We start from the raw sequence: 15336 nt of genomic DNA, 5'->3' as shown, positions 1-15336 counted from the left end.
AGAATGATATTTGCTTAAGGTTGAAAAAGGAGAATATTATTGAGATAAGGGAAGATCAAAGAAATACACCATTAATTAATATACTAATTATGGAATTACAAAAATTAATTATCATTGACTATTAATTAACTAAGGGACACAGTGGCTCAGTGGGTTAGGACGCTGAGCTTGTCGATCAGAAGGTCGGCAGTTTGGCAGGTCGAATCCCGAATGCCACGTAACAGAGTGAGTGCCTGTTACTCATCCCAGCTTCTGCCAACCTAGCAGTTCGAAAGCACGTAAAAATGCAAGTAGAAAAATAGGGACCACTACAGTGGGAAGGTAACAGCGTTCCATGTGCCTTTGGCATCTAGTCATGCCGGCCACATGACCACCGAGACGTCCTCGGACAAGCACTGGCTCTTCGGCTTTGAAACGGAGATGAGCACTGGCCCCTAGAATCGGAAACGACTAGCACGCATGTGCGGGGGAACCTTTACCTTTTTAAAAATGCTCTGGAATGGAATACTTTATTGAACAATTGACTTCCAACGTCAAAACAAAACAAAGCCCACCTTGTAAAACAGTAAGTGGACACGGAAATAACTGGGCTACGTGGTATCACAACTAACATAGCTCTAGTTAGGGCATGGGTTTGGGCAGACAAGAGCCATCTTGGGCATGCATAAGATGCCCTGTCACCGCTATCCAATTTGCAGGCATTTGTTTTACAGGGCTCTGGCAAAGCCGGCTTCCTTATGTCCTCCAATTCCTATGTCATATGTTTCTCGGGCAGCCCCATATTTGGCAGGAGAAAGAGATGATGCGGCACGACGTCCCAGCCTGAAGAGCGCCTAGCTAGCAAAGGGATGCGCTTGGCGAGAAGAACGCTCAGCGCTCCCACGCAGCTCCTAGGATCGACACTGTGGCGTGGCAGAACGTCAACCAGCACCCCCCCCCTACGTGGAAAGTGGTACGTCCGGCGTCTTCCCCTGATCGCCGGAGCGAGTGGTGCAGGCTGCAGGGCTGAGCGCCTCGGATTCTGCCTCCCCTTCCTTTGAACGGAGCAGGTTTTAGCTTAGCAGAGCGGCGTGCCCGACTTCGGCTTGCGTCGCTACGGTGAGCGCAGGAGAGGCGAGGCGGCTGGCTGATTTGGCCGCAGGAATCGACGCTTTCCTCCCTTTCCACGCCGAGGAGGCTGCGGTAGAGCCATGGCTGGGCGAGGTCGGCTTTGGGCGCTGGCGCTGGCGCTCTGCGCCTTGCCGGGCAGCCTCTGTCTGCAGGAGTCCGAAGCCGCTGAGCCCGAAGCGCCGGCGGCTCTCGGCGGAGGGGCGAATAGGCGGCGGCGCCTGAGCCAGGAGGACGGCATCTCCTTCGAGTATCACCGCTACCCGGAGCTGCGGGAAGCGCTGGTGTCGGTGTGGCTGCAGTGTCCGTCCATCAGTCGGATCTACACGGTGGGCCGCAGCTTCGAGGGCAGGGAGTTGCTGGTCATCGAGGTCTCGGACAACCCCGGCGAGCACGAACCCGGTAAGGCGGGAAGGGCATCTCGGACAGAGCCGCTGCCCGTGCGTGCGCCTTGGGTAGCACAAGGACCCGGGCGGCAGCGGGACTGACGCTGTAATCCTCGCAGCTCCGTCTTTTACCAGGGAAAGATGGAGTGTGGTGGCGACGGGTGTGTGTGTGTGTGTGTGTGTTTGTATGTCTCTCTCTCTCTCTCTCTCTCTCTCTCTCTCTCTCTCTCTCTCTCTCTCTCTCTCTCTCTCTCTCTCTCTCTCTCTCTGTGTGTGTGTGTGTGTGTGTGTGTGTATTGGGACTTCTTCCGTTCTTTCTCCTCCTTGTATCGAGAGAGGAGCGTTCTCGAGGCAGGTTTTTACGTTTCCCCGATTTAAGGCTCGGTTTTGTGCGCTGGGAACTTCAGTAGGAAGCAGGGTGTTTTTTTTTTGTCCTAGAACGCTCAGAACGGAGTTCCGGCACCTTTATTTATTTATTTATTTATTTATTTATTTATTTATTTATTTATTTATTTATTTATTTATTTATTTATTTATTTATTTTTTTATTTTATTTTATTTATTTTGATTTATATACCGCCCTTCTCCCGAAGGACTCAGGGTGGTGGTGTACAGGGCAATAAAAATAAGAATACAGGATACAAGATTTAAAATTAAATGATTGTGCCCAATGTAGTAAGTTAGTTATAGATATAGGAATATAGATATAGGATAGAGATATAGGATATAGAGATATAGGAATATAGCCAGCCGTACCAACAGGCTGAAAAATAGCTTTTATCCGTGGGCTGTTAGGCTTTTAAATGGGACATAATCTTATGCAGAATTGACTTGGGAGGCCGGTGTGTGGTGTAGTTGGTTGACATAGTGTGGTGGGATGGAGGGTTTGTTGTCACTGTGTGTTGGGGGGAGAGAGCACAGGGGGAGGCTCAGCTAATCTCAATGTACACATGTTGTACTTTGACAATAAAGGTCTATCTATCTATCTATCTATCTATCTATCTATCTATCTATCTATCTATTTATAAACAATGTCAAAACCCCAAACCCATCAGACCAGGCCGGCTTGTTCGAATAGATAAGTTTTTAGATCACGCCAGAAGGAGCAAAGGTCGGGGGGGGGGCATCCGTAGTTCAGCCGGTAAGCGGTTCCAAAGGACTGGTGCGCCCACCGAGAACGCTCTCCCCCTGGGGGTCACCAGTCGACATTCTCTGACCGGTGGTACCCTGAGGAGGCCCTCTCTGTGGGAGCGTACAGGACGGAGGGAAGTTGACGCGGGCAGTAGGTGCTCTCGTAGGTAATCTGGACCCATGCCATGTAGGGCTTTATATGTCATCACCAGCACCTTGAATCTCACCCGGAAGGCAACTGGAAGGATCCTTGTAGGGTAGGCAAGGTGGGTTGTATGCAGTGCTTTTTTTTTTATAAAAGAAAAAGGTGCCGGAACTCACACATGTCATACAACCCGCCTTGCCTATCCTACAAGGTTCCATCCCAAAAAGGTACCAGAACTCCATTCTGAGCATTCTATGAGAAAAAAAAGCCCTGGTTGTATGACATTTGTGAGTTCCGGCACCTTTTTCTTTTACAAAAAAAGCACTGGTAGGAAGAATTCGTTCAGCTGTCGCAGGATGCCCATGGCTGTCATCGTCCTCCTCCGTTGGCTTGCAAGAGTATATTTTTGTACTCTTGGCCTCGTGCTGGGTAGACCTCGATTTGCGACCTCAAGTGAGGCATTTGCTAAGTGAGTTTTGCTCCATTTGCCGACCTTTCTTGCCCCAGTTCTTAAGTGAATCACTGCAATTGTTAGGGACACAATTGTTAAGCGAATCTGGATCCCCCCCCCCGTGGGCTTTGCTTGCCAGAAGGATGCAAAAGGTGATCGCATGATCCTGGAAAATTGTAACTGTCATAAATATGAGTCAGTATCTGAGTTTTGATCATGTGACCGTGAGGATGCTGCAACGGTCATAAGTCATAAGAAAAATGATCATAGGTCACTTTTTTCAGTGCCATTGTAACTTCAAACAGTCATTAAATGAACTGTTATAAGTCGAGGAGTACCTGTATAGATATGTCTTGCTGACAGAACATAAACTTGGCCCTTTTATGACTTGTGGACTTCAACTCCCAGAATTCCTCAGCCTGGCCGAGGAATTCTGGGAGTTGAAGTCCACAAGTCATAAAAGGGCCGAGTTTGAAGACCCCTGACATAGAGGGGGGTTTACAGATGAGGTTTTAATTTAAAATAGCTTGATTCACTTACCAGATCGTATGAATGGAATGGATAAGGTAGCCTTTTTTTCTTTTCAGAAGGAAAAAAATAAAGTTGGGATACCCTTCAAAAGGTAGAACACATGCCCTTCCCCAAAGATCTAGCCTAAATATGTGGTAGGTCTGGGGTAATGGAAATAGGACACTTCTGGCAATCTCCTTTTATTCTTGTAAAATAATTGGTATGTTACAAAAGTAGCACACGAAACTGAGAATCAATATTGCAGCTGGATTAGATTCATTAAGGGCATGAGAGCCTCTGATAAATTGAATGGGACTGGAACTCCTAATTCTGGAAATCCAGAATTAGAACACAGAAGGTTTGCACGCCCTGAGAGAAAACTGAAAATTGATTCCTCAATTGTTTTACCATGATCCTAAATATTTGCTTGATTTAAATTTACATTGTGTCCAGAATTGTAAATAAAGATGGTAAGAGATGAATTATCTCATCTTTTGATACTGCCAAATGCTTTGCAGAAAATGATTATAATGAGCACAGCATAATAATATGAATAAAATTTAATCAACATAACTCTGAATAAAATGCAGAACTGGAATCTCTTTTTTTCTCTCTCTCTTAAACAACTGTACAAAGGATACCTCTTACCAATATTGACTATTTAAAAAGTCTGATATTTATTTTCTTGGGAATAAACCCAATTGACTTTAAGTTACTAAATAATATGTATAATCATGCTGTCAGGTTTTAATTTCCTTTCTTTAGAAATCCTTGATTCATTGTGATTTTCAAGAACGTGCATTTTTGAGCCAACTAGTTTTTAGCTGCCAGTAGAACTTATTTTTTTTTACCTTTTGAATGTTTTTGATAGTTCTTAAAGCTGTCTTAATTTGTCACTATAATTTGCCCAGAATTAAAGGGTAGTTAAAAGTAACACAACATTCTGCTAGGAGTTCCATAGTTGGATACTGAAGACATCCAGATGGGTAATTGGAATAAAACATGGTCATGATGCATATTGAATATGGGAGGATATTGTGATAAAGTTCTGCACTTAGAGTAGGAATTAGATAAATAAGGAAGTTGTTATCCTTGTCTCTCTCCATTTTGTTGAAAAGATAAAGATTCCTACCATAAATTCTTAAAATTATTTGGGTAATGTGAGAAAAGTAGGGGATTTTACATTTAGGATTTTACATTACATTTAGTTATCATACTCCTTCGAAACTACGAGATAGGACCTTCTTGGACTTATATGATGGGAGTTCCCAAGCATTAGATCCATGCATAATTGCCTTCTCTCACTTAATGCAGGTAGCCCATGACTTTCAATCACAATTGAGCCCAAAGCTTCTGTTGCTAAGTAAGGCACTTGCTGAGTTGTGCCTCATTTTACAACTTTTTTGCCAGAGTTGTTAAGCAAAGCACTGCAACGTGTAAGTGGATCATGTGGTCATTAAGCATATCCTCCATTGACTGCTTGTCAAAAGGTTGGGAAGGTCATAAATGGTGATCCCATGATCCTGGAACAGTAAAAGTGTCATAAATACATGCCAGTTGCCAAGAGCTTGAATTTTGATCCTGTGAGCATGGGGATGCTACAATGGTTGGGTGAACAACGGTCATTATATTTTTAACATTGATGTGTCTTTGAATGGTCACTAAATGAATGGTTGTAAGTTGCAGACTATCTGTAAAATACTACCGGGTTGTTATAGAAGAAATTAAGAGCAACAAATTAATAAATTATCATCATGCAACAAAGCAATACTTCTGGCACAACTTCTGATGCCTGAAGCAATTCATATATGAATGAGGATTCACATGTTATAGTTTTAAGAAAAAAATATTATATTTCAGGATAATTCAGCATATTTTAGAGCAGCCTTTCTTTACTATGTTATCCCAGAGGAGTTCTTGAAATGATTTTTAGGTCTCAGTGAACCTCTGCATAAAAATCATTAAAAAATATAACAAAATTACAATACAACCCTCTTCTACCCTACATATGTAACCCATGTTTTACAGTGTTTACAACAATAGCAACACGCCAGGCCAGCAGCTGAATTGTGACACATGAAAATTCCAGCCATTAAAAAGCGGTGCTTATCATGGAACTTATGTCTCCATATATTTAAAGCTTTATTTAGAATTTAATTGATTTGTTTTCTGATAAATTTGAAAAAAAATATTTGTATTGGAAGATTGAAATTTTAGTAAAAATAGAGATTTATTTTTTTTAGCATATACGGTAGCTTTAATATTACTTTTTGGTTTTAAAAATTATAAAATTTATCTTTTTTGTTGAATGGCAGCATATAAATGCATAAATAAATGGATATTGCTGTCATTGACCATAGAATGTTGAACTATATACACTACTGCCTGGAATAATCCCTTCTTACATCTGGTTCTTATTCAATTAATCTAAAGGAGGTTAAGGTCAGTTTGGAGAGCTAAGTTTCTCTAGAGCTGATTTAGTTAGTTTGGTTAACTGTAGATATTTTCTGTTTGTTCTGGCTAAGCTTTTGTAACATCTTGTTATCACATTAATGATATCCTGTCATAAAGCTATATGTTTAAGCTGTTCAATAAGTGAGCACTTTACTGAGTGATAACAGACTGAGTCAGCTATTCAAGTTATATATAATACAAATGTATTCCATTCTTGGGTTTATTTCAGGAAGCTAGATTTTTCGTCAAACTGATTTATGTACTTAACAATGCTGAAAGCTTAGTAATCACAAATAGATAAGGGCCTGGCTCTTCTCTTTCATTGATTCCATTTCACTGAATGCTGTACCTAAAATATTGTATCCTACAGATGAATTTGCAGGCTTGGGAAAGATTAAAATTTTCTACTAAAAGTATAAAAGCTTCAGTGTCATATGAATGCCCATTCTATCTTGTGAAGAGTGATGTGGAGGCACACTTTAAATATAATACGCTAACTTGAATTTTGAGGGGTTCATTTTTTTTTTAAAAAAATTGATATATGTAACCAGTATAGGAGAAGAAATGGCTGAAAATGAAAAGGTTAGGAACTTAGAGGGAACTCTAGCCAAACCCCAACATACGAAAGAAAGCTTCATCCAAACCAAACCAAATAACGAACAAATAACTCCCAGAGGACTTGACCCTACCGATAAATCCTTGGAGGAAGACAAATGGAGGTATGTCACACACAGAAGGAAACACAATACCCAAAGAAAGAAACAGCATACAAGAAACAAACCTCTTCTGCCCAATCCTACCCAACCAGAAGCAGCCCCATTAAAACTGAGCAATCAATTTCTCCCCTTAGATGGAAACACACAAACCCACAACCCACCCTCAAAAAAGACATGCAGACACCTAGCAAAGAAACAACTTCAAATATCCCTAAAAAGTCTCTTCAAATATCCCTAAAAAAGCCACATCAACAAACACACCTGAGATAAACAGAAAAGCACCCCAGATAAAGTGACTAAACTAATAGACCAGCAAAATACTGTAGACATAGTATACTTAGACTTCAGTAAGGCATTTGATAAGGTAGACCACCACCTTGGTAAGCTAGAAAAAAGGTGAATAGAAAACATCATCACCAGATGGATCTGTAGCTGGCTGGCAAAGCATACTCAATGAGTAGTCTTCAATGGCACTACTACATCCACACGGAGAGAGGTAAGCAGTGGGGTACCACAAGGTTCTGTCTTAGGCCCAGTACTCTTCAATATCTTCATAAATGACCTAGATGAGGGAATTGAAGGGGAACTCATCAAATTTGCAGAGGACACCAAACTGACAGGAGTAGTTGACATCCCAGAAGACAAACTCAGGATCCAAAAAGATCTTGACAAACTTGAACAATGGGCCCTGTCCAACAAAATGAGTTTCAGTGTGGAGAAAAGCAAAGTCTTACACTTAGGCAGGAAAAACCAAAGGAACAAATACAGATTGGGTGAGACCTGGCTCAAAAACAGTAACTGTGAGAGGGACCTTGGAGTCCTAGTTGACGATCACTTAATTATGAGCCAGCAGTGTTCAGCAGCAATAAAAAAAGCTAATACAATCCTGGGTTGTATAAACAGAGGCATAGAATCAAGAACACGTGAAGTATTAATACCGCTTTATAAAACCCTAGTAAGCCCACACCTGGAATACTGCAACCAATTTTGGTCACCATATCACATAAAAGATGTTGAGAATTTGGAAAAAAATTCAGAGAAGAGCAACTAGTGTGATAAAAGGCCTGGAGACTAAAACATATGAAGAACGGCTACGGGACTTGGGTTTGGCTAGTCTAAGGAAAAGAAGAAATAGGGGAGACATGATAGCAGTGCTCCAGTATCTGAGGGGCTACCACAAGGCAGAGGGGGCCAGGTTGTTCACCAAAGCATCAGAGGGTAGGACGAGAAACAAAATTGGAAAGTGATCAAAGACAGAAGCAACCTGGAATTAAGGAGAAACTTCCTGACGGTGAGGACAATCAACCAGCGGGCATTTCTTTTTGTCTTGATTTTTGTTGTGAATGTCATACCATATAATAGCTGTTAATCCTGGTACAGCAACATGGATCCAAAGATATTTAGAAAGGAGAAAAAAAGTCCTTTATATACTGTTACCTTTATATACAGTATGTGTTCCTCCTTAACAAGGATCATTATAATCAAATTGAGCTTCCTAGAAGACCATAACATATTGTAGCCATTTATAATATATTATCAATGACTCTTCCCTTCATTTAGCTCTGGAATAAGAAGGAAAGCATTTGTATTTCCTTCCCCAAACTTTGATAATCGGAATACATAAATCCTTTGGAAATTGTAAAAATCTTAGCTCAGCATGCACAGATTTTAGTAAGAAGTGATTTAAAACAACACTGTCAGTTGTCTGGAAATAAAAGGAACTTATTTCAAAAGAGAGAGAGAGAGAACAGAGGAAAAAAGAAAGTCACACTACTTCTGGCAAAATTCATAAAGTCAGTCTAAATTTATAAAGCTGAATAGAATCCTAAGGAGCAGAGGGTGTATGTAATAGGGTGGCCTCAAAAACAACATACTCTGTTTCAAAATAAGATATTAGATTCAGTCTGGGAACAAAGTAACATTTCTTGGACTATGAAAAGAACCTGTTTTTGACAGTTTCCCCACCAGGGCAAAACTATTCCCTTTGATTCAGGGGCCTACTTAACATAAAATTGAACAATCCCATACTTGGATAAAAAAATTCTGGCCTATATGTATACTCAGGTTTCACTGCATGTTGCCAACTTTCAAGTAGTTTAGGAGGCTCATTAAGTGACTCATTAAGAAATCACATCTTTTTTTACATAGCTGCTTTGAAGAGATGCTGTTTCCTACATGCTTCAGAGCACCTTTCAATCATTTTTAAAGCATTCACAGTTCTAGTATGCTCCCATTGAAGGCTTAACTTGTACGATCTTGGGCTGTGAATAACTTATGATTACTTCCAAAAAGCTGCAAGAAACGGCCAGAAAGCTTTGATGAGGCATCATAGACATGGTACAGATTTTAGTACTATTACTTTTTTGCTTGTATTGGCTAAATGTAACAATACACCTTGAATAGAATTGGGTCATATTTTTCAGAGAGAAATGAGCACATGTGGTTTTCATGGACAGTTCTGATTTCTTGAATCCTTCTGTTCTGTCCTCACCCCAGGTTGGAGATGACAAATTGAAAACTGAAGAACTGTTTGACATAGAAGTTACTATGGTTACAGAATTAGCAGGCTGAAGTGGCTTCTGTTGGTCTGCAACTAGCACAAATTGCTTGTTTGACTAACATTAGAATGCTGTCCTCCTGCTGCTTTTATATGCCAAGACCATCTGGCATAGTATTTAGTATTTAAAGGTACAGCTCTGTTCTAAAGAGAACTGAGCAGCTTGTTCCTATTTATTATGTTATGTTGACCTAGTTAATCATTTCTTAAAGAAAGGAATGATACATTAAGCCAGGGGTGTCAAACTCAATTTCATTGAGGGCCGCATCAGCATTGCGGTTGCCCTCAGGGGGCTGGGTGGGTATGGCCAGGGTGGGCGTGGCCTACTGGGTGGGCATGGCTAGAGTACGTATGGCCTACTGGGTGGGCGTGGCCAGCTCTACAACGTTCGCATCAAGGGTGCCTATGGGGGCCTGGGCAGGAGTGGGACAGATCTGAGGGTCTCTGGCAGAAGGAGGGTCTCTGGGCCAGGGCCAAGGCAATGGGGGCCGTTCCCTCACTGTTTCCAGGATGGCTTTGCGGGCCACATGAAACCACTTTGCGGGCCGGATCTGGCCCCCGGGCCTTGTGTTTGACATGTCTGCATTAAGCCATTCTTTCTCAACTGGGGTTCTTCAACATTCTAGGGCTCTCCAAGAAGTTGCAAAAGGTTTCCTGGGACCTGCAAATTATTTCAAGGGCTCCTCCAGACAAAAAAGATTGAGAAAGACTGCCACCAAACTTCTGTACCCATTTTGTTTATGTCTTTGGAAATTGTCATTCATCCAGGTCATGGTTGCCCCAAAGGTGCTTTTTGAAAAGGCAACTGGACTTTCTTGTTTTTCCTTGAATACATTTCACTTATCCAAAAAGCTTCTCCAGTTCTGACTGAATGATGGAGAATGGAAGGATTTATATTCCTTGCAGTCATCTGGTCATTTTTATTAATGTTAATTAAGGTATAATTGTACCATGAGTATTTGCCTTTTTTCAAGAACCAAGACAGCTGCTATAATATTTTTCTTACATATGTGCATTCCTTTTTTGGGAAAGTATTCTCTAGAGAACTCTTTGTTTCAAAATGTATACAGAGATGAAATGTTCCACTGAGCATTCAGAAGATTATTTTGCTAGATGTTTTTGCATTCTAATATGGGGGTGGTTATTCTTTTATCTGTATGGATTCTGTTAGTCTTTAGTTCTGATTTACACCTACATTTTTCAATTTCCATTGTGGTTTTCCCTTTTACAATTTATGCTATAGTATTTCATTATTCTCAAGAATGTAGAATGAGGGAAATAGTTCCAGCAAAAGGCCATTGTAAGCAAAACCAGATCCCATCAGATTATGGAAAGAAATGTACTTTTAAAGCCAAATACTATGACAAAAATCTTATATTAGGTGATTTCCATGAGGTTACCATGAGTGTAAAACAACAGAGAATTCAGCCATTGAACTGAATCTAAGCCAATTTAAATTCAGTTCTTGATTATGTAGTATAATAAGAATGCCTCCTCTTCTTATTTTATTTTATGCTACAGATTTTGCCCTTTGTTGTTCAAGTATTTTCTATAGAGGAAGTCATATTGTTTTATATGTTAACAGGACAGTTTACTTAATGAAATTTGAAACTTTTGTCTGATTTATCTAATGAAACTTTTATCTAATTCACTAACCCAAAGATTTCGGAATCACCCAGTTAAAGCTTCATTGTTAGTGCCGTGTAAATTATTATGCAACATGACAAATAGCTGACTAATACTTCTATAATACTGATAGCTATGTTTATCTTCAGAAACTATTATAAATTAATTTCAATATTATTATATTATTGTGCAGTTATAGCCTGCTGCTTATTTTCAGGAGACACGTATTAAATGGATGATAAAAAATATAAACACTAGAAGTTAAAAGATACAAGAAACTTATTTGTCAGTGTGATATATGTATATAAGTATTAAAAAAAATCCTACAGACTGGGGAAGGTAGTTTTTCTTAATATGTCCCTGTTTCGTGAAACCACTTGGGTCTAAAGTGTGTTGCCTGGAGAACAGAGCTTAGGGATCTTCTGTAAACAAAGAGGAAAACCATATATTTACCTCCCCAAGGGCTATTCTAGTTACCATTCAGGAAATACTAAATGATCCTTGGCTTTTGGTGCCAGATTCAGCTGTATAATATGTAGCTAAATGAGATTGGTTGTACCGTCTTCTGCTACACTGTCAGGATTAGCTTTTTCTGTTCTATATCCACCAAGACACCATTGCCTTTGTACTAGGAAATAATCATCTCTTTGCAAGAGGCAATTAATTTCCTATCATTTCAATCATTCCTCATCATTTTAACTTACTGAATGTTTTGTTTTTAAGAGAAGCCTCAAGAAATTCTGGACTTACCAAGGCTTATAGCAAGGACAAAAAAAGATAATTTTGCATCAAAAAGTTCAGAAGGACACAGAAAGGCCCCTGTTAAAGAATAGACATGGAAGAGGACAAATACATAACAATTCTAGCAATGTTGGTTTCTAAAAGAAAATAGAGCCATCCCTATAATACCAAACAGATTATGTACCTATAAATAGTACCTATAAACCGTATACTGTAGATTTTACTTAAGCCCAGAGGAGTTTAAAGTGGTTTAGATTGCGTTTTGCGTTCCCTCTTCATTTCATTCTCTCTCCCCCCCCCAACAACCATGTTGTGAGATTTATTGGGCTGAGAAAAACTGTGTCTTCTCAATACTTGTCAACCACAGATTAAGTAGTGATTGGGACTGTTCATGATGCATTTAACAACATTCTGTTAAAGTAGTATGCAATAAGGAAAGCTCAATAAATCTTAGGTGTTATCAGGTGGCATAAAGTTGAAGACACAAATCTCTGTTAATTAGAGCATATGTTTAAAAACAATCACTACCACCACAACAAAATACTACTGTAAATAAAAACCAACTTATTTATAAAGCCAGATATTTTCATATTTCTAATAAGACTGGAAGAAGCTCACGTCTGAAACTTCTGCAGTATTTAGCCTGATGATATTGAGCTAAATAAATTATATATAGAAAGCACATTATCTAGCGTTAAAGAGGATTTTAAGTTAATCCTGAGGTTTCAGTAAACTAATTATTTAACTGTATAATTAATTAATTTAGGCAATTTAGTTAATTTGGGAAGTAATTGATTTGCATATAGGTAACAGCACTACTTCTGATGCAAAAAAATAAAATAAAATAGTTTCCTTCTAAGGTTTCCAACCATAGGCAAAAGAATGGATGGTGTTCCTTTAAAGATGGTATATTATAATCTTTATATTTATTTATTTTTTTAAAAATGCAAATAAGTGAAATTGGGAACAGTCCACAGGTGACAGCACATACTAATTTTGACAGCTCCTAAAAGCTACATAGACATAATTAATGGATAGATGTGAGAACATCAGGAAACCTCACGGTTGTAGGATACACTGGGAAGTTGAAAAATACCCTGGAAGAAGATATTTGCCAAGAAAGCTACTTGGACGTCCATTTTAAAAGAGATCAAGATCCCAACCATTAATTTTAGAGATTGAAAGAGATTTCAGATTTGTTTTTCTTAAACTAGTTTCCTATGCCTTTCTTCAGCAATGAGGAAATAGCCATTTTCTGATCTGGTTTCCTGATCTGATTGTCAATAAACCATTTATATATATTTGGGATATTGCAGAGCTATTTCTACTGTATTTTTAGCACATTCCCTCTTTGACATTTATCTGAATTACAAAATTTCAAAGGAAACATTTGTATCTTATTACAGTGATACCTTGGTACTCGACTGCTTTGAAAATCATCAAATTTGGTACTCAATGCATTTTGATGCAAAAGTTTTGTCCCATTGCCCATCGTTTGTTTGGTACTCAATGTACAAACTAGAACCCGTTGGTGTTGGCTGCCTTGTGACTCACTATGTCAGGGGTCTGCAACCTTGACAGTTTTAAGGCTTGTGGACTTCAGCTCCCAGAATTCCTTAGCCAGCTATGCTATGCTGGCTGAGGAATTCTGGGAGCTGAAGTCCACAACTCTTACAGTTGTCAAGGTTGCAGACCCCTGCACTATGTTATTCCTCATGGGAAAAAATTGTTTTGTATTCAGCGTTTTTAGTACTCATTGTGCCTCCTGGAACCAATTAATGATGAGTACTGAGATACCACTGTATATCAATTGTCGTCTTACATCAAGGGTGTCAAACTGCTGGCCCGTGGGCCGGATGCATCATGAAGAAACTGCGCCCACCCCATTGCCAGCAATGGGGAAAAAGTTCCGATACATCGCGTGATGTCACGTAATGTCACAAGTTGTAACATGTCTGTCTTACATGATAAAAGATTTATGCCAACAATTTCAAAGAATGGTGTGTACTGTTACTTTTTCAAAAACTATGCCACAATCTGATCAATTCTAAGCTTATTTCTAAACTATAAAAAAGATTTAAAAACATTCTACATACAACAAAAACTAGCAAAAACAGTCTTCTAATTCCTTTTCCTGCTTAGTTTTTATATCTTTTATCTGCTTTTCAGTTCAAAGACTGGATATTGAGGAAGCAGGCTAGCAATGGCAATAAAACAGAGACTCTCCGTTGTGATTTAAACAACGCAGCTTTACATTTTTGCAATATGTGGTGGAGAATGTATTTTTTCAAACTAACTGAAGTTGTCATTTTATTTTATTATATTGTACCTGAAAGTAGCAGTGTTTTTCCCCCAAAACCTTAGACTATGAACATTAGGAAATGAAGGAACACCATCAGATGAAGAAATAATTAAAAAAAATATTAGAATGCACGGAGATGGATAGAATGACTCTGAGACTGAGAGAAAAAAGAAGAAACAGAATATTATCAAACTTGGGACTTTTTAAATCAATGGCTAGAGGAAAGAATAAAGATTAGGAACTAAATGTGTATTAGCGAATGTTAACTCAGACAGCTTGTTTGTTGAACAAATACTATTAAATGTATGGGAAAAAATCAATATTTTTTTTAAAAAATAGGAAATTGATTGATTAGGAAACTTCTATACCAGTGATGGTGAACCTTTTATAGACTGAGTGGCCAAACTGCAACCCAAAATCCACTTATGCATCGTTGGGTGCTGGATGGGCGTGGCCCACTGGGTGGGCGTGGCTGAGGTGGTACTGGCAGACTGGGTGGGACTAAAAAGTTCAAACAATCAATTCCAACTTTGCGAGATCTTTTTTTTCCCCGTGAGAAGTTGAAATTGATTGATTGATCCTTTTTTTTTTTTTGCACACAGCGGCAGAGTCCTAAAGCGAAAAGGTTTTATAAAACCCAGCTGAAGGCCTAGGACTGGGGCGACGGTGCGTGTGCCCACAGAGAGGGCTCTGCATGCCATCTTTGGCATGCGTGCCATAGGTTCGCCAGCACAGTTCTATACCATTTCAATCACAATAAATTCTAACTAACATAAAGGAGAAAACACATAAATGAGCTCTGATATTTTTTTCACAAAGGACATCAGTGTGTTAAAGAACATAAGAAAAAATATATAGCTTCTATGTGACCTCTCAACTTTATGAGAGGCAGAAAAACAAGGAAACAACCCAAAGCACAGTGACCTTGTTTTATTGCAATAGCCCAACATCTCGTCATCTAAGCATCATCTTCCAACAGGACTGTTTCCTGCAATAACATTTTGACCATTGCAGCTTTGCAAAATTACCTTGAGATTTCAGGAAATCCCTGGTGCTGTTGTTTTTGCACTCGTGTTCACAAGCAACAGCACCAAGGAGTTATAGGTATTGAGTCCAGAAGAAACATATTACATGGAATGTTGTCCTAAGACCAATTCTACTGCATTCCAACTTTTAGGATCTGGCCTAAAATGTAATAGGCTGATTGGTT

The 15336-nt window shown here is 39.4% G+C and overlaps 1 protein-coding gene across 1 annotated transcript in view; it reads left to right on the top strand.

Annotated features, from left to right (window-relative positions):
• Positions 1–1190: 1190 nt before the first annotated feature.
• CPE (carboxypeptidase E) overlaps positions 1191–15336 on the top strand; it is a gene marked incomplete at its 5' end in the record, with an annotated part of 42792 nt that continues 28646 nt past the window's right edge. Inside the window, one exon of the mRNA XM_083367258.1 lies at positions 1191–1509. Within this exon, the coding sequence (XP_083223384.1) occupies positions 1191–1509 (319 nt within the window). The remainder of the gene's footprint in view (positions 1510–15336) is intronic.

The sequence above is a fragment of the Vipera ursinii genome (assembly GCF_947247035.1).
Source record: "Vipera ursinii genome assembly, chromosome: 7".
NCBI lineage: Eukaryota > Metazoa > Chordata > Lepidosauria > Squamata > Viperidae > Vipera > Vipera ursinii.
This window is presented reverse-complemented; position numbering and strand designations above follow the sequence as displayed.